The following is a 24,019-nucleotide window of genomic DNA, read 5'->3' on the forward strand; positions in this document are numbered from 1 at the left end:
GCTAATCACAAAGGAATTAGTATGATCCAGCTGAATTACAAAACCCTTACCCTCCTATAATCAATTGCAGAGCAAACTGAGAAAGAAAATTAGATAAATTTGACTCAATAAACTCAAATTTTGGGGTTCCCGAGTTGTGCCCACATGATCCCATTTCCTCTTTTAAAAAATTTCTTTTTTTTTTTTTTTTTAAAGGAAGAAAAAAAAAATAAAAAAATTAAAACATCGTTGTGTCTGGCGGGTCACCTACGGGTGACCCGTGACACGACCTGTCAGGTCGACCCATTTACTACCCAAACTCATTTAAGATAAACTCAAACCCATTAAATTCGTGTCGTGTTCGTGTCGACTTGTCGGCTCGTGTCATAATTGCCAGCCTAATTTCAATGTCAACAGTCGTGGCTCTCTTAATTATTCACGCAATCGAACTAATAGGACAAAGACGTACAAATAAATGAGAAGTTGTGACCCTTTTGTAAGCATTCGTGTTTTTTTTATTTACGTTTGGTACGCTAGAATGGACTCCTTAGGTATAGCAATGGGTATTACTAGGAATGTAGGAAGCTTGAAATGCTGACTTTAAAATTCTTCAATCCGCAAAAATCTAGTTCGAATTTTCTCAAATGGATACCAGAAGATGAAATAACACATTAGAAAAAGTATCTCTGTATGATGATCAATCAAAGAAAAACATGCAATTGTTGTCAAGTTGGGTCGTGGATCGCCTGCATGTTTAGCCAAAAAATTTAGTTATTCGGCAATTTTTAGGCCAAACAACGACAACTTTAGGGCGAGAAAAGGCAGGACAGGGTGTTTATGATCAATTCTGACCAAAATCCAACATGTTATGTGGGATTTGGCCATGGAAGTTTTCAAATCTTACTTAAATAAGACACATGTGGCGGATTAAACCTCCTGATAAACCCCCCCTGCAGAAAACTCTGAGAAATCCCCTGCCACACGCTCCAAGTCTGCTGTGTAGTACCTGCTGCAACTTCTTCTTTCTTCCTGCATATGCCATACTGTTTCAGACCTCTTGGAACCCATCACAAGCCAAGCTACACTGCTCATGACAACCAACCTCAAGTCATGCATGCCCATACTGTTCAGAACTCACCATACTCTTTTATCCTAGGATTTATGGTAACAGGGAAGGAGAACAGCTTCCCCTGTAAATTTGTAATTAACAACTTTCTATTTTTTTTTCTTGAATACTTGTATATAAAGGGTGCTTTACACCTCTACTGAATTAAAAAGAAAATATCCACAAAGTTTCAGACTCTTTCACGGATGCCAAACCGATAAATTTAAAGGTGAAGTGATAGAATAACCTATATAAAACTTAAGCAAAACTTAAAGACTAGATAAAAATCTACGGCTAGATATAACTTATCTCATAAGATGGAGTGATTGGTGCGCAACAGTTGTGCAACTGTTTGTGCACCACTATAGAGACATGGGATGGGTCTCACATGGAACTTATGTGATGGAACTCACCACATAAAACCCACCTCATATCTCTAAAACTTTGCACAACAATTGTACAACTGTTGTGCAAGAGTCATTTTCCTAAGATTATAACCGATAGAAGACTTGCCTTTCTTTGTTGTTAATTAAAGGAAAACTACGTAGAATATGGTGTTTTATTAATTTAATTCCCTGCTAACTTGTTTTCTGTCTTCTTGTGCTGCCGTTTACATACGTTATACTTACTTTTCACGTATATTAAAGTCAAACAATAAACCAAATTGTGATGTCGATTTCGTTGTCTTCAATGAAACTTTTTTCTAGCAAAGTCCAAAGTAGCTTTAATTTCCATTATTTTGACTTTAGCTTTGCATGGCATTGACTGGTCGCTGGTCGAAGCACTTTATTTTTTGTTTTGTCCATTTCCTAAAATTGAGGACATGTCTATTCATAGATAATAATGATTCTATAAGCACCATCTCCCATTAGGCTAGGCATGGCCGAGCACACATTCAAAGAGACACAGAAGATCATCCATGCCTACTGATTTAATTTGTGTGGCTGATTAATATTGATAAGTTAAGCAGATAATAGATAAACAGGAGAAGGAAGATGCTCTAAGAGAGAAAGAGGAGAGAGATGTCATCCACAACTGGCAAGGAAGATGCTGTTCTTGAGTACCCTCCAAAAGAGCTTGATGCTGGAGCTTTGTTTGTACTCAAATCCAGAGGTTAGTAACTTGTTTTTCACTTTCCTTCCAATTCCCAACAGCCCTTATATGCCTACGTTTTCAGATGCTTAAGTGAGTTTCCCCCATGGTAGGAAAACTTTCGCCATTGTTGATGATTTCGTGTTGTAACAGTGGAGAAATGATTGATGACAATGTTTCCCTCTGTTTCTTGTTATTATATGACTACATAATAATTTGGGTGAAACTTAAGTTACTCCCGAACTGTTAAGGGTTTTGCGCTGATAATCTCCAATTATCAAAATTTGTAATTTTGGTACAAAAGTTTTAGTTTCTTTTAATTTCATCCCTATTATTAGGGTTTTGCGTTAAATAAAAACAGCTAACAGGTCAAATGTTTCTTATATCATTGTAAAATTTATAAAAATACAAATTTTCACTATTGAAATTAAAAAAAAAAAAAAAAAAAAAAAAAAAAAAAAAATTGTTGGATTAGGCTTTTGACTATCTTATTTAAAAACCAATTTGTGTCTAACGAGATAAGTCAAAGACTTTTTATTGCATTTGAAATCGCACATTGCAAGACATGTTTTAAGAGTTGTCCGTGTGAGCAATGAGGCATTATTACACCCCCAACAATCTCTCCCTCAACGTGACACTCCCGCCACTCGAAGTGATAATCCTAGCTCTGATACCATTTGTTGAATTAGGCTTTTCATCATTCCTCTGAAAACCAATAGGTATGTAATGGGGAAAGCCAAAGCCTTTTATCGCATTTAAAATCGCACCTCACAAGGCTTGTTTTAAGAGCCGTCCATGTGAGTAAAGCAGCACTGTTGCACCCCAACAAAATCTAAACGTGTTGCCATGGGTCAACAACTGTTTTGTTTTTTAAAATAAAAAATAAGTAAATAAATAAAACGTGGTATTTTGGCATCATCTATTAGGATTTAAGAGAAAATCTTAACTGGTGTGTGAAATTAAAGGTGCTGAAATAAGGAATACTGATATTACAAATTTAATTGCAAAACCAACAGCTTGGGAGTAAGTAAAATTTCTCCAAACTTTGGTACTTCATTTCGTATTGTTCAGAATTTTGATTAATGCTCTAAGAATCTGTGTAAATTTGTTGTGATTAGGGTCATGGCTGCACTGTGGATACCATTTGACGACATCTATCGTGGCTCCGTCCCTTCTGAGTCTTCCCTTTGCATTGAAGTTGCAAGGTTGGGTTGGGGGAGTTCTTTCCCTCATCCTTGCAGGTTTGCTGACCTTCTATTCATATAATCTTCTATCTCTGGTTTTGGAGCACCATGCACAACTCGGTCGCCGCCAACTTCGATTTCGGGACATGGCCGGAGATATTTTAGGTCGGTAATCTGTACATACTACACACTCCGGTCTAGCCATTTCCTTCTCTATTATAAATTCTCTACACATTTTAATGTTCAAGATATTAATAGAATAATTAAGAATTGGTTTAATTTAGCGATTCAAAATATGCGGTCTGAAAAAAGAATAATACTAGAAATTATATTTTTAATTTTATCTTAGACGGTCACAACTAATCCTTATTAAAAAATAAAAAAAAAATAAAAAATAATTTAATGATTGGTCAGGACAAACATGCCAGCATTATAGATAGTTGTCGGATAAAAATATGGTTTCTGGCATTAGTATTGAAAAAATAGTAATATCAAAATGTAGCTGATGAAAACTTTTAAAATTGCGATCCAGCCTAAAAAATTGCATGTTTTCGGAAATCAACTCCTTTGCGGTTTAGAAATTTGAATTTTTTCAGGTTTTTAAAGTGCTATTTTTTTTTTTTAACTGCAATCCCAAATGCAATTTTGTTCAAACCCATGTTTTTGGCTTGCAAAATTGCAAAACCAAACACATCCTAAAAATTTGACACTTAGGATTTCAAGGAATATTTGATATGGAAAAGGTTTTATTTCCTTGGTGGCTTCGTAAAAATTATGAAACTATTGTCATTTGGTAAGCATTCCCACTCTTTATTTATTTTATTTTATTTATAATTTTTTTTTTATTTGATGCCAATAATATTTGCAATTTTGGGCTTTTTGCCACTGATTCTAAGTTGTGGAAAGTAAATGCATTGGCAGGACCACGATGGGGGAAGTATGTTGTTGGGCCACTTCAATTTGGGATGTGCTATGGCGCAGTTATTGCTGGTGTTCTTCTTGGAGGGCAGAGCCTTAAGGTCGGTTGTGTCTCTTTGTCCATTAAGCCCTTTCAGCCATCTCAAATAATATGCCTAATTAAAATTTAAACAGCTTAATTCCTTAAAGAAATGAGTAATGATGCATTAGTTTTATAGCAAAATATGCCCAACCCCCCCCCCCCAAAAAAAAAAAAAAAAAAAAATACCTCTTCGTCTGGCTAGCCACTTTTGCTAAAGAATTGGCTTGCGGCTACATTGCTCAACAATTTGTTGAGCATTGTAGCTCAGCAATGCATAAGATAAAGTAACACTAAAACCAAAAACAAAAAAAAGACTATCATGTAGTGCCGTTTGAATAGTATCGTTTGCTAAACGACGTTAAACATAAGGTCAAGATTCTAGATTATTGTTGTTTACTGTTTAAACAGTACTAATTAAAGGCGCTTAAGCTAAAACGACACTAATAGCTTAGTGTCGTTTTAGAGACTAACCCCCCCCCCCCCAAAAAAATATATATATATATATATAAAATGAGTGTCTTTTTTTTTTTTTTCCTGCAATAATTGATGGAGCAAATTCAAACATATAATATGAAAACCTAATATACAATTTCAAGTCCATACAAATTAAACTAAAGTTCAAAACTCATAATCTCCAAATCAAAACTCAATTCCAAAACAAGTCCAAAACAACGTAATAAAGTTCAAGACAACGTAATTAATTCCAAAACTCATAATTAATCAAGGGCAAAACTCAATATCAAGTCCGAAAAACATAATTAAGTACAAAACTCATAATCAACAACACAAACCTAAATCTCAATTCAAATTTAAAACTTATAATCAAATGCCGAACTATATATCCAAGTGCAAAACTCAACAGGAGTCCAAACAATTGCATCAAGTCCAAAACACATAACAATAACAATTCAAGTTCAAACTTAACGTAGTCACTCAACTCCAAACATGATACAAACTCCATAATTAAAACTCAAGTCCGAGCATAATAAGTTACTTAATATCACAAACGGATCAAGTTCGACAAATTATACCATGTGAATAGTGTAGTTATAATACAAACTTGGATATCCCCACATGTGCCAATGAAAGGTAATACGGCCTTCCTAGACCTCAACATGACTTCATCAATATAGTCACTCAGTCAGAACATCGCCATGGGACGTGAGTGTGACACTTACATATATGATCCAGATTAAATGTATTACACAACTATGGGAAACAAATCGATGTACGTAACCATAACATTTTCAACTATATAATGAAAAAAATATACTTTATGGTTATCTCTTTTAAGGGAAAAAAAAAAATAATAATAATAATCAATTTGATTATGTCTTTTGTTTGAAAACAGTAAAAATATATATAAAAAAATAATAATAGTAATATTTTAAATGGATCCAAATAGTAAAATTAGATAGCTAAAATGCTGAACCATATATAAATACTTTGAAAAAAGTGTTATTTAACTAATTTACTGAACTGGGTGTGAATGTTGAACTATCTAGCTTTGAGAGTTTCTTTTTGGCAGTTCATCTACTTGCTGTCAAATCCAAATGGGACAATGAAGCTTTACCAGTTTACCACCATCTTCGGAGTCCTAATGCTGTTCTTGGCCCAAATTCCATCCTTCCACTCCCTCAGGCATATCAATCTTGTCTCTCTTTTCCTCGCTCTTGCTTACAGCGCTTGCGTTACCGCCGGTTCAATATACATCGGTAATACACATCTGTACTTTTGTTGGTAGTTTGATCCCTGTAACCCTTTTCCCATATTTTAATAATAATAATAAAAAAAAAAAAAAAAAAAAAAAAAAAAAAAAAGACTTCAAACCACAATGTATATATATAAAACATTTCTTTTGGATGATATATATATATATACAAACACTTGACAGGACTTTCCAAGAACGCTCCCAACAGGGACTATTCTGTAAATGGCTCCGAAGTGAATCGTGTTTTTGGTGCTGTTAATGCTGTTTCAATCATTGTTACCACATATGCCTGTGGAATTATTCCTGAAATACAGGTACAGTTGAGCCACTACTCTCATTTGTTGCTAGCTAAGACAATTTCTTGAAAAAACAATTGGGAATTTCTATCTTATCCTTGTTTCTCTCTCTCCTTTTTTATTTTCGTTGGGTTTCACATATAATCAACCAACTTTAACTCTCTAAATTTTAGTTAAAATTTCTGCGGAAAATACATTTAACACCCAAGTATACACTCTTCTACGATTTTACCTTCGATGTTTAAAAAGTGACAATAGATTTTGAAAGTTTCTGACTGTTGCAATATTGTTCGTCCATTAACCATTTTCGCTTTCCCGATGCACGTGAGTTTTTATTAGATGAAAAGTTGAAAAAATGCTCTCATTTTTCCGAAGAAAAAAATGGGGTTGATTCAGCTACACTTAAGCAGTCAAACAATGGTGGCTGGCCACTCCCAAAATTTAGGAAAAATGGGGGCATTTTGAAATTTTAATCTAATAAAAACCTACGTGAGATGCGCGTGATTCATTTTTTCGTCAGAGAAGAAGAACATGGCTAGCGGATGGGCAACATTGCAAAAATCAGAAACTCTGAGGGTTCTATTACAACTTTTTAAACATTGGAGGCAAGATTAAAAAAAAAAAAAAAAAAAAAAAAAAAAAAAAAAAAAAAAAAAATGTATACTTCATAAGGGTTAAATGTATTTTTCCCATACAATTTGGAGAAACTACACGTACCATTGAACTATCATATAACCCCTCAAACTTTCAATTAAAGCAATATTCTCTCAAACTACTTGAAAATTAGAATGTAATCCTTTTGTCCCAAAAAGGACAAAAATATTTGAAACAAAAATTGACTTAAATTTGTTTCATTTGCAGGCAACTATAGCTCCTCCGGTCAAAGGAAAGATGTTCAAAGGTTTATGCGTCTGCTATGCTGTTATATTCACAACTTTTTTCAGCGTTGCAATCTCCGGGTATTGGGCATTTGGCAATGACGCTATGGGGACAGTTCTTGCAAATTTTATGGGTAATCAAAAGCCTTTGCTGCCAACTTGGTTTCTCTTGATGACCAATGTTTTCACTGTCATCCAAATATCGGCTGTCACAGTGGTAAGTCCAACGACTCATCACTATATAGCCTAACAATTCTTGAAGATTATATGTCCTCTATGACGAGGCATCATGGAGATCTTGATTCACTTAGCGGTGGCAATTTGCGTTTGTATATTGGGTTCTAATCGTGTAAAGTCATAGATATAACCCATCAATTTAATTAAACGGATCATATTTTTCATCCCTATTTAACCTACTAAGTTCATGTCGAGTTTGCAAATAGTATAAAAAAGTGTCAACCTTGAATGTCATGTGTTGCGTTCGGATCGTGTCGAACCATGGGTATAAAACTATATAGACCTATTTTATTAAACAGATCATACCCGGCCCCCATCTCTAACCTTCTAATTTTGTGTTAAGTTCATATCAGGTTTATGGGTAGTGTCAAAAATTATTACTCTAAATGTCGTATGTCGTGTTTGAGTTGTGTCGAAGCATAAGTACTATAAGACTATATAGGTTAACCTTAATCCCACCTATTTTTATTAAAAGGGTAATATCCCCCATTCCTAACTTATTAATTTTATGTCAAGTTTCTTTCGGGTTTAATTTGCAGGGAGCGTAAGAAATTATCAGTTCAGAATATTGCATGAATATAAGACTATATAAGTCAACTCGATCTAACCCAACCTATTTAATTAAACAGATCAGACTACACAAATCCTAATCTGCTAATTTCGTATCAAATTCACAAATTGTGTAAAAAATTAACAATAATACTTGTTATGCTGCAGGTATACTTGCAACCAACAAATGAAGTGTTCGAAAAGTTATTTGCAGACCCCAACGTGGATCAGTTTTCCATTCGTAACGTTGTGCCAAGGTTGTTTTCCCGGTCGATATCAGTGATCGTAGGTACATTTTTTGCGGCGATGCTACCTTTCTTTGGAGATATCATGGCAATTTTAGGGGCATTTGGATTCATTCCTCTGGATCTAATTTTCCCAATGGTTTTCTACAATGTGACCTTCAAGCCCTCAAAGCGTGGCCTTGTTTTTTGGGCCAACACATCGATAGCTGTAGCAGCCTCAGGGTTATCCGCGGTGGGTGCAGTAGCATCGATTCGACAAACCGTTCTTGATGCCAAAGCATATCGTTTGTTTGCCGACATATAAAAATATATCATATGTAGCAGATCTCTAGTACAAGAACCAGGAATAAATACAACATTTCAACAATTGAACATGATTGGAGAATAACGGGAGGAGAAATTCTTTTAGTACGAGCATTCACATTTGGCTCAACAAATATTTGTTTAAAATTATGTAAAGATCACCTTTTTATTTATTTATTTTGTCTATTCACTTTTTTCAAAGCGTCGACTTCTGGCTCAACACTTCAACTCTTCTATTTCAAAATGTTAAGAGTATTTTGGAATAATCTCTCTATATTAAGTCTTTATTCTATTTCCTCATAGGTTTATTATCTTTCTTTTTTAGTCTAGGTTTTCTTTTTCACCATTCTTTAACCACTCTATTTCCTCACAGCTTCATTCACATTCAAATGATAAAGATTTAGCCTTTAACGGTTTTCATTAGTCTCTTTCTCTCTCTGCTTTCACTTTCTCTTTCACTTTTATATATTCTATGAAATATTTTTTTAATAGTACATTGAACGTTCAACCATACCCATAATAATAAAAAAACAGGAGATTTCTTCTTTCACCCCGGCCTCCTCTCTCTCTCTTTAAAATAATAATAATAATAAGATAATGATAAAAAAAAATTAAAAAAAAAAAAAAACCAAACAAGTTTACGAAAATGGTGATATGCTCCATAGAGCAATAGGATCCTCAAGGAGCCGGTGAGTTACAAAATAAGGGGTAAAATTATCTAAAAAATTGAAATAACAATTTTGCCCTTTATTTTATAACTACAAAGCACTAGCATAGACAACCAACCATTTTGTCTAAATTTAGGGAATAAAACTACTTTTTGCTTCATTTATCTAAAAATACTTCATAATAACTTCTCTTAATTTTTCTCTAAACTATTAAAATATGTATATATATAATTTTTTTAAATTTTTTTTTACTTTTTACTTCTTTTTTTTTCTTTCATTTTATTTATGTTCTCTGTCTCTCTCTCACATTGGAAACACTGTACTATTCTCGATGCTTAAGAAATTTGTAAGGATTCTACTGGATGTAATTTGTTTAATATTTTTCTTATATTTAAAAAAAATAATTACCTAGAAAATATCTATTACGGGTAATCTAATAACCGGCCCTTCTTCGTTCTAAATGAAACGGAAAGCATCTGTTTTCCTCTCATGAATGTTAAATTTTCAGTTGTTTAATCTCAGTACCTTCACGATTACCCTATTGCCGAGGTAAAAATAATAATAAAATAAAATAATAAATAAAGAATGGTTTTTATTTATCGGTCAGAAAAGCAACTGAGCCTCTTATTTTATAGAGCGGATTTATTTGACTTCGAGTGTCACATCAAAACGCAAAGAGCAAACGACGGTCGTAAACTACTCCTCCGTCGTTATTAATCCAATAACTTTTTAAAACAAAAAAAATGTTAAAAAAATCACGAATTCTGAAAAGAAATAATATATCTTCATTATTGTATTTGACTCTTTGACTTTTACTGAATCGTCCGAAACAGTTTTCAACTGACAAACTTCTCGTCGTTTTCTTTTATAAAATGTTCGTTGAAAACTGTTTGTCTTTTGAATATGCAGCAGCCTATAGCGACCCCCTTACCTATATCGACCCACTTAACTGAGAGGCGGTAATAACAATTTGGACTGAAATTTTTTATAAATCGATTTTAAAGAAATTTTATATAACTTAGATATAAAAGTGATTTGTCTTTTTAATATGTAAAAAATATTTTTTTTTTATTAATATTATTAAAAAATATGTGAGAAGTACAAGTTTTTAAAATAATATATGATTCTTATATGTTAAGAGACACATGTCAATCTCGTATGTGGGTTGTATGAAATTTCTTACAAACCAGTATGTAAGAAATTTCTGTCCTAATAATTTATGGTATATTTCTTAATATTTTGGAAATAGTAAACATATACCTAGCATTAACACCCAATTCGTAATGTTTTTTCCAAGTAAAAATTTTAATAATGTTCTCACCAAACTACTAAAAATTTATAACATATCCGTTTTATTATGCAAAAACTCAAAAATGCTCTTAAGACATTAATACAATCTTTTCGAACTAAAGATTGTATTAATATATGTTTGCTCCAAACTAATAACATCCCTATATTCTCGGTGATTCAAGAATGTGTGTCTAACAAAATAGGGGCACAAAATCAAATTCATTACTCCATTGATCCCTCTCCCCAAACCAACATCAAGCGGAAAAATACTTCAAAAAGAGAAAGGGAAATTGATCACTTTGATGATATGTTTAATTCTAGCCAAACATTATTCTTCTAAATTCTTTTAACTCTTTTTCTTATTCAAGACAAGTTCTGGCTTAAACGTCGGAGTGACTCCCACTAGACACCCGATGAGACACTTTGTGCTTAAATTTCCTTTTCTTTGCAGCTACTTTCGGTTAAGGATTTGACGTTGAATCAATTGATTCTTCAAAACTAAAAATTATTTTTGTGTTTTTAGATTTGATTTGTTTGTTAATGTTTTAATTTGTTTTGAAAAAAAAAAAAAGTAATTAACAAACATTAATTTCTTCCGTTAATTATACTTTGCCCCCTAAACTAATATGTACCCTATTTGCACATACCCCTAAACTATAACTCACTACAATTCACACCTCTTAACTACCAGTTTGTCACAAGTTGGTCACCCAGCCAAATCTAGGTGTTAAATATAAATGGAAAACGTATCAAGTGTTTGGAACACTTGTTCATTTACTTTTTCAAAAATGGCCTCATTTTGGTCATGGCAAAATACAAAATTATATAATCTCATCTATTAAGGAACTAATGTGAGACTTAACACTCACGAGTATCTTTATAAACCATATACTCTATATGAGTTATTCATCTCCCTAATATGGATATGTGATGTTACAATCTTCCCTCTATAAATTCTTGGCGTCCTTGTCTCTGCCACTTCATGTAGTGCCCTAATATCACATGACATTACAACATCATGTAATACTGAAGCACTGCATGGCGTAGCCTTAATAAGATTTTAGAGAATTTTAATTATAACTTGATTGGTCATTTTAAAGTAATACACCGATGCTACTAGAGCTTTTCATGAGTTGTTACGGTTTAAGTACTATTTGCACATGCTGCCCTTCAACTCATGTTCTTCTTGTTCTTGATTTTTAGAGTTTGAATGGACACACATCAACGTTATCACCGATATACTTTTGAAATTGTATTAATTATCATATGAAAATTGATTGCTACACTACAAAAGTGTACAATAAAAATACTCTTCCCTCACATGAAGGTGGGGTTCACACACTGAACCCACCCTCATATGAGAGAGAGGAGTGCACAAATTGTATGGCCATCGTAAAACTTACATTTTAGTTGGGCCCTTGATAATAAATTTCTGGCTTCAACATTGCTCCTTCCTTGCTAGTGACATGCACCCTCCATCAAAGTTGGCGGCGGCAACTTGCCGTGTCTTTTCCACGTCTCCTTTCTCCAGTTCGCCGTCCCCTTCTCATCCCGAGGAAAATGATAAAGAAAATTATAAATGCTGCATTTCAATTCAACCGTGCAATTAAATTTGTCATAAAAAAAAAATTAAATTCAGGTAGTCTTAGAGAGAAAAGAGGAGGAGGCACGTGGTGCTTGGTCAACTAGCTAACAGTGAACTCTAACAATTATTTATCATCTTCATTAATTATGAGGAAAAACTTTCCTTATCGCCTATCATTTTTTATTAATTTTTTAATCATTTTTATAAATTTTAAAAAATATTATTTATTTTTTAATTTTTATTAATTTTATACGTATTATAAAATTTTAATTAAATCCTAACGAATAAATGTCAAAATTTTTAAAATATTTTTTTTAAGAAGTAAAAACAAAATTGAAAATTTTAAGTGTTAGTTAGAATTTACAAAAATACCTACACCTAAATCATTGAAAATGAATTATTATTTAAAAAAAAAAGGTAGTATTTTAATATTTTGACAAGATTTAACTAAAAATTATAACATATTTGTGAAATTGAAAAAAAAAATTAAAAAATAAATATACCAAATTAATAATTTTTAAAATTTAAAAATATATTTACAAAAATAATTAAATATTATTAAAGATAGATACATCAAATTGATAATTTTTAAAATTTAAAAATATAATTATAAAAGTAATTAAATATTATTCGAGGTAGGAAATAAAGTTTTCTCGAATTGTGAGTCAACAATATTGATATTTGAATATTCAGACCATCCAGTAAGCCAGTTGAGTAACCAGTGGTATTGCTAATGATGTTTTGTTTCTTTCTAGATTTACAGCGAGTGAACCCAGAAAAAAATAGCAGCTAGAGAGAGATGGCAGCTGTGGTTCCAAACTCTGTCAGTTCATCAAAAATTGGCAACGATAATAGCGTAAATCTTGACCCTCCAAAAGAGCTCGACGCTGGAGCTTTGTTTGTCCTCAAATCCAGAGGTTAGTAATTAACTTGTTCTTGTTCTTCTGTCCAATTCCCAACCGTAAATGCATGCCAACCGTTCAAACTTCAAATGTTTCTGCGTCTCTCTCTCTCTCTCTAAGGATTTGTATAAATTTGAGGTGATTAGGATCATGGCTGCACTGTGGGTACCATTTGACGACATCTATTGCGGCGCCGGCGCTTCTGAGCCTTCCTTATGCGATGGCCTTTCAAGGGTGGGTTGGGGGAGTTGTTTCCCTTGTCCTTGCAAGTGCGGTGACTTTTTATTCATATAATCTTCTATCTCTGGTTTTGGATCACCATGCACAACTTGGTCGCCGGCAACTTCGGTTTCGGGATATGGGCAGAGATATTTTAGGTGGGTAATCGGTACAGTACTCCTCGTCCCATTCCTTCTTTTATTGTAAATGTTCTACCAGTTTCTCCTTTAGCACCGGCCAAATGGTGGGTGGGGTTGGTTTGCCACCCCCGGTCAGAGCGGGTGTCTTAGGGGTGGTTGGGGAATTAGAATAATTTATAATTATTTGTTTGAATTTAAAAGAATTTGAAAAGGTGATTATGAGAAAATATTTATGAAATTTATTTGATCAAATAAAAATAAAAATAATTCAAGTACCTCTAGATAATTAAAAATATTTTTTTATGGCACAGGTCAAATAGGGTAGCCGAACTGCCTATGACTATTTGAGAATATATGTAATTTTTATATATTTAAAAAACATTTGTCATTTTTAGAGATTGGATTCTTCCAGCAACCCAATTTAAAAAAAATAAAATAAATAAAAAATAAAATAAAATTGTGATATGATTAAGGCTGGCTTTTTATGACTAATGCTAAAATGAGCAATGCGTTGGCAGGACCTGGATGGGGCAAATATGTTATTGGCCCACTTCAATTTGGGATATGCTATGGGGCAGTTATTGCTGCTGCTGTTCTCGGAGGGCAGAACCTTAAGGTCAGTTGTGTCATTTTGCAAATATCTTACAAATTTTAAAGAAGTAATATGCCTAGCATTTTTCATTATATATATGGTTTTAATTTTGGACCAAGGGATTAGGGATGTCTAATGGATTTTTTTTCCTCAAAATATGATTGTTTTGGTGTCAAATTGCCAATTGTCCAAGAACATTTTCCGTAAAAAATAATTTCTAAAAAATTTCTAATTTCTCATTATTCAATTATAATTTTGAAAATGACAAAAAGAATGTTCTATGTTATTTAGCTCGTAAAGAAAATTATTGCCCATTATTGCACCATAAACTGAAAAGCAATAGTAAACCATCCAAATTAACACTTAGATTCAAATTAGACTATATATTGCATGAGAATTTTAAGTCATCCAATAATTTTGGATTGCTGTGCTTTTTAGATATATTAAGGACATTTGAGCATTGGGAATTTCAAGACAAATTTCATGCCATTTGGAGTTACATTGAAAAGGTTATGATGAAGACTTGTAAAAAAAAAATATATATATATATATATATATATAAATAAAAATTAAAGTTCGGATCCAAAGGTTGATTTTTATTATCATGTCATCTAGTTCAACTGTATAGGAGTTTACTAAATAGAATTAGTGACTTCAAATATGTCAATGAATTGGAGGTTCCTTTTTCTTTTTTCTGAACGAAATTAGGTTTTATTTACGGGAAAATAAACAAACAAACAAACAAGAACGAGACTAGGGCAGGGGCTATGTCCCTCATTATGCTTTATCCCCTCATGAGACATCTTTGTTTTGTCCCTACAAAAAAGTGAAAAAAATAAAATAAAATGGGGAGTGGACCCCGAGAAGGCACGGCATGTATTAGAACTTCCATGTGGACTATATAATCTTGACAATGAAAAAATGATAATGAAGCTTTCTGTGAACAGATATTACAAAAACTCTACATTTCTTGTTTATATTATTATTATTTTGCAGTTCATTTACCTGCTGTCAAACCCAAACGGGACAATGAAGCTTTACCAGTTTATTGGCATATTTGGAATCCTACTGCTGTTCTTGGCCCAAATTCCATCCTTCCACTCCCTCAGGCATATCAATCTTGCCTCCCTTATCCTGTGTCTTGCCTACAGCGCTTGCGTCACAGCCGGTTCAATACACATCGGTAAGACTTCATTCAAACCCCTCCAATTACGTGGCAAACATTTCTTTGTATATATATAAATCACATATATATATACTTCTTTGCCAGGGTATTCCAAGGACGCTCCTAATAGGGACTATTCCTTGAAGGGCTCCCAAGTGAATCGTGCTTTTGGTGCTGTTAATGCTGTTTCAATCATTGCTACAACATATGCCTGTGGAATTATTCCTGAAATACAGGTATAGTTGAGCCACTATATATATATATATATATATACTCTCATTTGTTGCTAAGAAAAATTGTTGAAAAAGAAAGCACAAAAATAAAATGCATATCCGACTAGGGGTGAATAGGCGGACAATTAATAACTGTCTACTAACCGCTAACTGCTTAACAACTTAACCACTTTGTAGATGGTTGAAAAAACCAGTAACCGCCTAGGACGGGATGGTTAGTGGTTTTAGAGGTAGGCGAAAGCGGTTACTAACCGCTAACCGCCTACCCATATATATAAATACCAAAACGACGTTTCATATGGGGTTTTTAAATTAAACCATGCATTCGGCCAAAAAAAAAATAAAAGCCCAAAAAAACATGAAAGCCCAAAAAAAAGGTTCAATGAAGGCTTAACACCCAAAAATATGCCCAAAATGCCCAAAGTTAAAAGTGGTTATGCGGTGCTGTTATAGCTTTAAATAATCACTAACCGGCGCTTATTTTTATAGCTAGTACTAACCGCCTAAGGTGGGGCGGTTATAAAAATATAAAACCCGCTTAAGGCGGTTACAATTAGCGGTTAGAGACAATAACATAACCGCTAACTATAACCGTCTTTCCACCCCTATATCCAACGTGCATAGATGTTGATGTACATATCATCGAAGATGACTCAAAATTGTTGTCACTAATAGGATAATATCAGCAACGACCATGTGCCATAGTTGATAACTTGGTAATAATGACAACAAGTCATCTGATGTGAAGTATTTTTAGAGACGACCTTTAATTCTATGAGCAACAGCAATTGCATCGCTATTGACTTTTTAATGACGGAACAATTGCGACCACCCGGCTCGCTAAACACCATTTTTCTTGTGGTGAACAGTATTTCCTTTGGATCAGACTTGCACAACATTTTCTGTAAAATTCCAAAATTTGGTTAAATTGTGATATAATTGGCATCTAACTATGGCTGTAGTGTGCTTGTACAAAATTTTAGATAACTAGAGTGCCTTAGATTTCTTCTATTTGCAGGCAACTATGGCTTCTCCGGTGGAGGGCAAGATGTTCAAAGGTTTATTGGTCTGTTACGCTGTTATATTGACAACTTTTTTCAGCGTTGCAATCTCTGGGTATTGGGTATTTGGTAATCAGGCAATGGGGACAATTCTTGCCAATTTTATGGGTAATGGAAAGCCTTTGCTGCCAACTTGGTTTCTCTTGATGACCAATATCTTCACTCTTCTGCAAATATCGGCTGTCGCAGTGGTAAGTCCAACTCACATCCACTTCGCCTAACAATTCCTGAAAGATTATCCCTATTAGAGAACTAAGTTGTCTAAATGTAAACTACAAAAGAAACGACATAAATGTTAGATTACTGCTCATTCTAAAAGCTTACGATTGGGAGGTGAACGACGAAAACATTGTTCGAACTCAGGACCTTTGTTCTGAAACTATGTTAACTCACATCTTATGCTAAAAGCTTAATTAAGTTAATAGAAAGTACTGGTGAATTTAATCATTTAATTTATATTTCTAACAATAGAAACTCTGATTCGCAGTCCTTCACTCTATGATGCCATGGCTGTAAACAACTATGTAGAAAGCTTTGATATCATGTGAAAATATATATAAAATATAAAATTAATATAATATGAAAAGAGAAGGAAAAGAGAGGGAAAGCAAAATGAAATGTATGGACTACATCTTGAATGAATTGTATTAAGTATATTGAATTGTATTACAATGCTCTCAATTTATAGAGAGGCTATGAGTTATATATGAACAAGTAAATGTAAAGTAGACCTAAACTAATTAAGAAAGATAATAAACCCTACAAGAAAATAGAAATCTTCAACCGAAAATACATGAACATAATATGAAATATGTATTCTAACACCATCAAACATTAAATTTCATGAATATTAACATTTGGTGATGCTGCAGGTTTACTTGCAACCAACAAACGAAGTGTTTGAGAAGTTATTTGCAGACCCCAAAATGGATCAGTTTTCCATTCGTAACATTGTGCCAAGATTGATTTCAAGGTCAGTGTCAGTGTTTGTAGGTACACTTTTTGCAGCAATGCTGCCTTTTTTTGGAGATATTATGGCACTTTTTGGGGCATTTGGATGCATTCCTCTAGATTTTATTTTCCCAATGGTTGTCTACAATGTGACTTTCAAGCCTTCCAAGCGTGGCATAGTTTTCTGGGGAAACACATTGATAGCAGTAGCATCCTCAGCATTGTCCGCCGTAGGTGCAATAGCATCGATTCGACAAATAGTTCTTGATGCCAAAACATATCGTTTGTTTGCTGACATCTAAAAATTGTATTTGTAACGGATCTAATAAAAGTACAGGGAAGAACGTGTATTATACTTCAATTAAGCAGTAAAAATGTGTGGAAAAATGCAAGAGAAAGGCTTGAAGCATACCATAATAGATATTATCTCTTCTTGCATATTTCCCTTTATGTTTTTACATATCGCAAAATAGGATCATTTAATTTATATTCTAACGCTCTTTCTCATGCGTGAGTTTAAACTCTTCCTTAATAAGTTAGGCTTAACACGTGAAATATTTAATTGAAATGGGAGATGAATGACAGAGATAGTGTTCGAACTCAAGATATTTTGCTTCGATACCATGTTAAATTATCATTTGTTCAAAAAGCTTAAGTTTTTTATAAAAAGAAATAGATTTAATCATCTAATTAATATTATAAAGGGATTTGACACTTCGTTTCGGATCCATTCCCTAGCTCAATGATATTTTCAAATTGTTTCTGTTTATATAGTTGACCGTAGGCCGATATTCAAGCCAAGAAGTTATGTTAAGACAAAGAGCAGACAATGGTGACTCGTTGGAGGTATTGGTGAAGTGCATTCCAATACCTAAGTTAATAGGGTATTTGAGAGAGAATCTAAAGGACAAAAGAATGGAGAGGAAAAAATGTGCTTGCCACAAAATAGTGTCTGTTACGTTCACTTGACTGACATTGTTAAGATAAGTGGGCTTGATATGGCAAGGATCAAGGGTTGAAGGTCCAATATGAAGGTAGCATATTCTCATGGGATCCTTCACTTATTAAGCCAAGTTTAAATAACCAAGTTTGTAACTAGAGGATGCTTGAGGTACATTTCCTTCTATGTTCCACTCACGACGTATCTATTGAGCAGGTGACCGTCGGTTGGTGTTCTCACCGGAGAAGAATGACCCGTCGAGTGCAGCCCAACTTGGGAACGAATAGATTTTCTAAAGTCCGAGAGCTAACAGGCATTGTTGGACTTAAGTGGCCCTTACGGGCTCTTAAAGGCCTCTTAGTAAATGATATGATCACCGGTTTTCAATAGCTATCTCCGTATTAGAGCAACTAGGATAGTCAAAAGATAAAGGTTTTCATAAGAAAGGACAACATAGTTATGCCTAAAGCCTCAAATTGTTAGCTTGGTGACCAAATTTTCCGTGTCATAAATAACGAACCCTAAATTTTTTGGATTAGGATCTTTTACAATTTTAAAGAAATTTTAAATTTTCAAATTATGTGAATTTAAGCCATTTTTTATATCGAATGGCATAAAAAATGCTACATATTAAAGATATGACATGTTATTGAGGCAAAAAAAAAAAAAAATCATTCGAATAGGCTTTTTCTTTACTTTTGAAGAGACTTCTTTACTAAACTAAAAGATAATTTTTTGCTTAACACTTTTATCCGACATAAAATGAAAGACCCTAATAAAAATACACTCAATTTTCATTGTTAAAATGTCACATTTTTAAAATGTAGCATTTTTTCATACTTTTTTATGTATGAAACAACCTAAATTCACATAATTTGATAATCTTAAATTTTAAAAAAAAATTATAGGAGATCCTAATGTAAATTTTTTAGACCAATTCAGGGTTCTTGACAACATAAACAAACTGCAATATTAAATTTAACTTCCTATGATATGTTTTTATGTACGAGAGCAGAGGCCCAAAGGCCCATTACTAGTCATTTCTTCCTCTTTCTCATGACTTGAGACTTGGGGAGCATAATCTTCGAAAAAGGATCCGGTTATAGCCGTAACGAGTAATGTAAAATACATCACTACTTCTTTTTTACTTTGTTAACGGGTATTGTTAATCAATCTTTAATTTATTTATTTTTTAAACTTATTAACTGTACCACATTAGCAATAAAATGTTATTTCTAGCCTTTCTCTTCTAATTTGTTAGGGAAATTTCCCAAAAAGAAAATAAAAAAAAAACATTTTCATTGACCCCGGAAGAGCGCAAAGTTCAACGGCTACAACAGGATAAATCCGGACAGAGGAAGATGAGGAACGGAGCATTAAATGAGGACTTTAATGAGGGAATCACCTCATTAAAGACTTTGATCCTGCTAATCAAAGACAACCGCCGCCATATGGGAAAGTACGAACTGTGGCCTGAGATGACCATCTGAGACCGCCGAAGGGAATTAATTGAGAAAAGATAAGCATCTCAGGATAATAAATAGCAGTACGGATAAAGAAATGGGAGAAAAAGGAAACAGATAAAAGGTGATCAACACAGAAAAATACAGTACAGGAAAACTCCTTAATTCTCTGATCTTGAAAAATTCTCTCATTCTCCTCGTTGAACTCATACTAACTTGATCGTCGGAGGGGGCTCGGCCAGAAACCCCGCCGATCCTTTTGTCTTGCAGGACGTAGAGGAGGTTGCGTCAAGGTTTTCCACTTCCACCTATTCGGGGTCCGGAGACCAACCAGGAGTTGACACGTCTCACATCCAAATTTTTGCATCAACACTTTTTGGCGCCGTCTGTGGGAACGATGTGGTCACGTGTTCCCGTGAATACAAGAACACTTGGAACCTTCTATGGTGAGTACGCGGTTAACTCGAAGGAGTATGACTGAAGAAAATATGCGTGAAGAAGCAGGGACTTCACATGACCCCCAGGCGGAGATAGTCCGCTTAAATGAGAGAGTAGAGCAACTCGAGAGGGAGTTCCAGGAACGAGACCGAACGGAACGGCCAAAAACTCAAGAAGACCTGCCGCAGGGTGATCAGGTGAATCTCGAACGTGAAGATGGACGTTCGGAAGAAGCGGTCGAAGGTGAGAGCGAGTCCGACAGTGATGCCGAGCTTGTTGACCTTATGGGGAAGAATAAGAAGGTGAAAAAGGAGTGGGCTCAGAAATTGACTAAGTTAGAGCGACAGTGTGACTACTTGATGGGTTCCACTCAAGCGGGAGTTAAGGGGAAAGCTTTGTTGACTGATAGCTTGTTTTCTACCGTTGTGTCCCCCTTTACTGACCTTATAATGTCATGCCAACTCTCAAGTAAGTTCAAAATGCCCGAAATACCCGTGTATACAAGATTGGGGGACCCTATTGAACATTTGGCAAGTTTTCGTGCGCACGTGGTGCTGCACGCTACTCCGGACGAGGTTGCGTGCCGAGCTTTTCCCCTTACTTTGGCAGGGGGAGCTCGGGAATGGTTCAGGACTTTGCCGCCTCGTTCGATTTTGAGTTTTGAAAGCCTCGCCCGGAAGTTCGCGTCTCAGTTTATGGCCGGCGTTGTCCGGAAGAAGCCTGCTCAGCAGTTAATGACCATTAAACAAGGCCCTCAGGAGTCATTGAGAAGTTACCTGCTCCGCTTCAACCAAGAGAGATTGGCCGCGGAGACTCAGAATGAGCAATTCATCCACTGTGCTATTTATCAAGGAATCAGGAAGGATGGTGCCCTCATGGCTGACCTGGCAAGGAGATCGGCGGAAAGGTTGCAGGAATTTTACGATCGAGCAGAAGAGTTCGTGAACCAGGAAGAAACCCTCCAGGCGTTCCGAGAGACGGAGGAAACTGATAAAGGGAGTCGCGGGGATGGAGGAAGATCGAAACAAGGGGTCGCCCCATCAAGGAAAGAGTTTGCTCAGCGTAAACCCGTCAAGAGGGTTGAAAATTACAGTTGGACGCCTGTTAATGCTCCAGCTAAAAAAATTCTTATGGAGATTAGAAAAGACCCGAATTACAAGGATCCGTCTCCGATAAAGGGCCGGCCGCATCCGCGCAATCGCCATAAATATTGTCATTACCACAACTCGTTCGGCCACTGGACCAACACATGCATTGCTCTGAAGGAGATAATTGAGAAGTACATAGTTGATGGTAAGCTGACACGCTTTCTGGGAAAGCGCGAAGATTTGACAGTGAAACTCCCGCAGGATAGATCAATAGGAGGCCAAGGTTCGACCGGACGGGATGCACGTCCGGGGCGACCCCCGTACCGCCAGGAGAGAAGGCCGGTTCGACAACCTGACAGAGATTTCTGGGCGGAGAGGGCGCCTCAACGAGAGCGGAGTAGGAGTCGCGGCCGGCAGGATGGGTCGGGCGATTTCCCAGAAATTCAGACTATATCTGGAGGTTTCGGAGGAGGGGGCGAAACTTATTCGGCCCGAAAATCTTATGCTCGAGAGATGAGGGAGGTGTTTATTTATTCAGTCGTAAGGCCGCTGAAGACTACGAAGCGAGAAAAGCTAACTATCACCTTCTCGGATGAAGACTATGAAGGGGTTTACCTTCCCCACTCTGATGCCTTAGTGGTGACCATGGTGATAGCAAATCATAAAATACATCGGGTCTTGGTGGATAACGGCAGTTCTGTCGACATTCTATACAAGTCAGCCTTCGATCTGATGAAAATAAGCAAGGATAAGGTTTCCGCCTTCTGCTTCCCTTTGGTAGGATTTACCGGAGAGCAGGTGATGCCTTTGGGATCGATTGAGCTGCAAGTTACCGTGGGGAGCCCCCCAACGCAGAAGACAATTCCGGTGAAGTTCCTTATAGTTGATCAACCATCGGCTTACAATGCTATTTTTGGAAGGACAGCGCAAGCCGATTTAAAGGCGGTAACGTCAATACCCCATCTTTGCATGAAGTTTCCGACGGATGATGGAGTGGGGGTAGTCCGAGGGGAGCAGAAAGCAGCTCGTAAATGTTATAATATCTCCTTAGGAAACCCCTCCAATGGAGCGTGCCCCGACGTAGGGGTGGGCCCTTCTAACAAGTAGCAATTACAGATGAGGAGTCCGACCAGAGACTTAGAAGATGTAACGGTCGGACCCCAAAATCGGAAGCTTTGGATTGGAGCGCAACTTCCGGAGGTAGAGAAGAAGAAGTTGGTGGAGTTTTTGTGTGACCATATCGATGTCTTCGCCTGGGAACATAATGAAATGCCGGGAATAGACCCCTCAGTCATCGAGCATCAATTAAATGTCGATCGGAGTTGCAGGCCAGTGAAACAGCGGAGAAGGACTTTTGCACCTGAGCGCAACCGAGCGATTGCGGATGAGGTACGGAAGTTGCTTGAAGCTGGGTTTATTCGAGAAGTTGACTGGTATAGCTCGGGACTCGCCGGCTACACGTGGATTTTAAATTTATATATGTTTACCACTCGCAATAGTACGTATCGATTGTACTATAGTAAGGGTGATCAAACCACAGAGATTATTGGTTGTTTTGCATAATAGGATATTTAAAGAGCGTATCTAACTTAACTTAAAGATAAAAATAAAAGTAAAGGGTTGTAGAATTGAAGCTACAACAAGTACGGAATGAAATGAAGCGGAAAAATGAAAACAAACGTAAAGAAAACTTAGGGTGTCGATCCTTATCCAATCCTCCACCAAGGCAATGCTTAAAGTCTATATGGACCTTCCTAACATGCTTGATATGAGCGCGTAATGGGCGTCAACCATTACGACGACCTCGACACGAAAATACTTTAGTTAAGACGTAATCATAAAGCACCTAGATTTACATTAATCTACTCCACGTAAAGACTAAACTATAATTGAAAAACATTTACTCTACCAAAGGTGTGGAGTGACTAATGTTCCCTAGCTTACTACTCTATAACACATCCTAATGAGTATACACAATACATGAAAACCCTAATTAGGCCACAATGATAAGATATCTAGTTTCACACCAATTCATTCCACATAAAGTTAAACTACAATTGAAAAAACCATTAGACTACCAAAGGGGTGAAATGATTTGGTGCTCCCTAGCATACCCTATAAGGTGACTCTAATGAGAAATCATATATCATGTCAAATAGCTTCATTGCAAAAGACATCATTCTTGTTTCCAAGAATGTTGGTTTTACTCAAGACTTCAAGAAGAACTCATAGACAAGTTAATCTATTTTTCATGAATAATTGGATTGGAATATTGATACCAAAACCTTTTAGCATGGGTTTTGATATCCTCTAACCCTTAGCAATCATCAAACATCTAAAGAAAATCTCAAGAACCTCAAGAACACTACATGGTTTTGGATAGGACTTGGATCAAACCCTAAGACTTAAATTAGCTAGACATGAATTTAAACTAATCTAGGCATGGAAATGAATGAAAACAGTAAAGAAACAAGGAGAAATGAATTGAAATCAACTATATTAAACTTAAAGAAATTCGGATTACAAAAGAGAAAGAAGAAAACTAACTAGAATATGAAGAACAAAGGAAAAACAACAAGGAAACAAACTCTCTGGATTTCGGTCCAGAGAGTAGCATCTAAGTAAATGAAAATACAAGAAATTGAAGTGATACACCTGAGCAAATCCGAATAAACCCCAAAAGATGCATGTTCTAACCTAAAACC

At 35.4% G+C, this 24,019-nt stretch overlaps 3 protein-coding genes across 3 annotated transcripts; all 3 read left to right on the forward strand.

The window, feature by feature from the left end:
- The first annotated feature begins 1,934 nt into the window (after positions 1–1,934).
- On the forward strand, positions 1,935–8,780 carry LOC133880658 (GABA transporter 1-like). Its single transcript, XM_062319640.1, has 7 exons — positions 1,935–2,197; positions 3,295–3,525; positions 4,282–4,379; positions 5,889–6,075; positions 6,255–6,385; positions 7,229–7,462; positions 8,200–8,780. Exons 1-7 carry the CDS (start codon positions 2,107–2,109, stop codon positions 8,578–8,580), a joined length of 1,353 nt encoding a protein of 450 aa, XP_062175624.1. The 5' UTR covers positions 1,935–2,106; the 3' UTR covers positions 8,581–8,780.
- Positions 8,781–12,815: 4,035 nt separating this feature from the next.
- On the forward strand, positions 12,816–17,823 carry LOC133878855 (GABA transporter 1-like). Its single transcript, XM_062317409.1, has 7 exons — positions 12,816–13,039; positions 13,171–13,401; positions 13,902–13,999; positions 14,972–15,158; positions 15,246–15,376; positions 16,392–16,625; positions 17,307–17,823. The coding sequence occupies exons 1-7, from the start codon at positions 12,922–12,924 to the stop codon at positions 17,685–17,687; spliced, it is 1,380 nt and encodes a 459-aa protein (XP_062173393.1). The 5' UTR covers positions 12,816–12,921; the 3' UTR covers positions 17,688–17,823.
- A 2,438-nt stretch (positions 17,824–20,261) lies between these two features.
- LOC133879063 (uncharacterized) lies at positions 20,262–22,421 on the forward strand. Its single transcript, XM_062317614.1, has one exon. The coding sequence runs from the start codon at positions 20,262–20,264 to the stop codon at positions 22,419–22,421; it is 2,160 nt and encodes a 719-aa protein (XP_062173598.1).
- Positions 22,422–24,019: the final 1,598 nt, after the last annotated feature.

This window comes from Alnus glutinosa, chromosome 10, assembly GCF_958979055.1.
Source record: "Alnus glutinosa chromosome 10, dhAlnGlut1.1, whole genome shotgun sequence".
In the NCBI taxonomy this organism is placed as follows: Eukaryota; Viridiplantae; Streptophyta; class Magnoliopsida; order Fagales; family Betulaceae; genus Alnus; species Alnus glutinosa.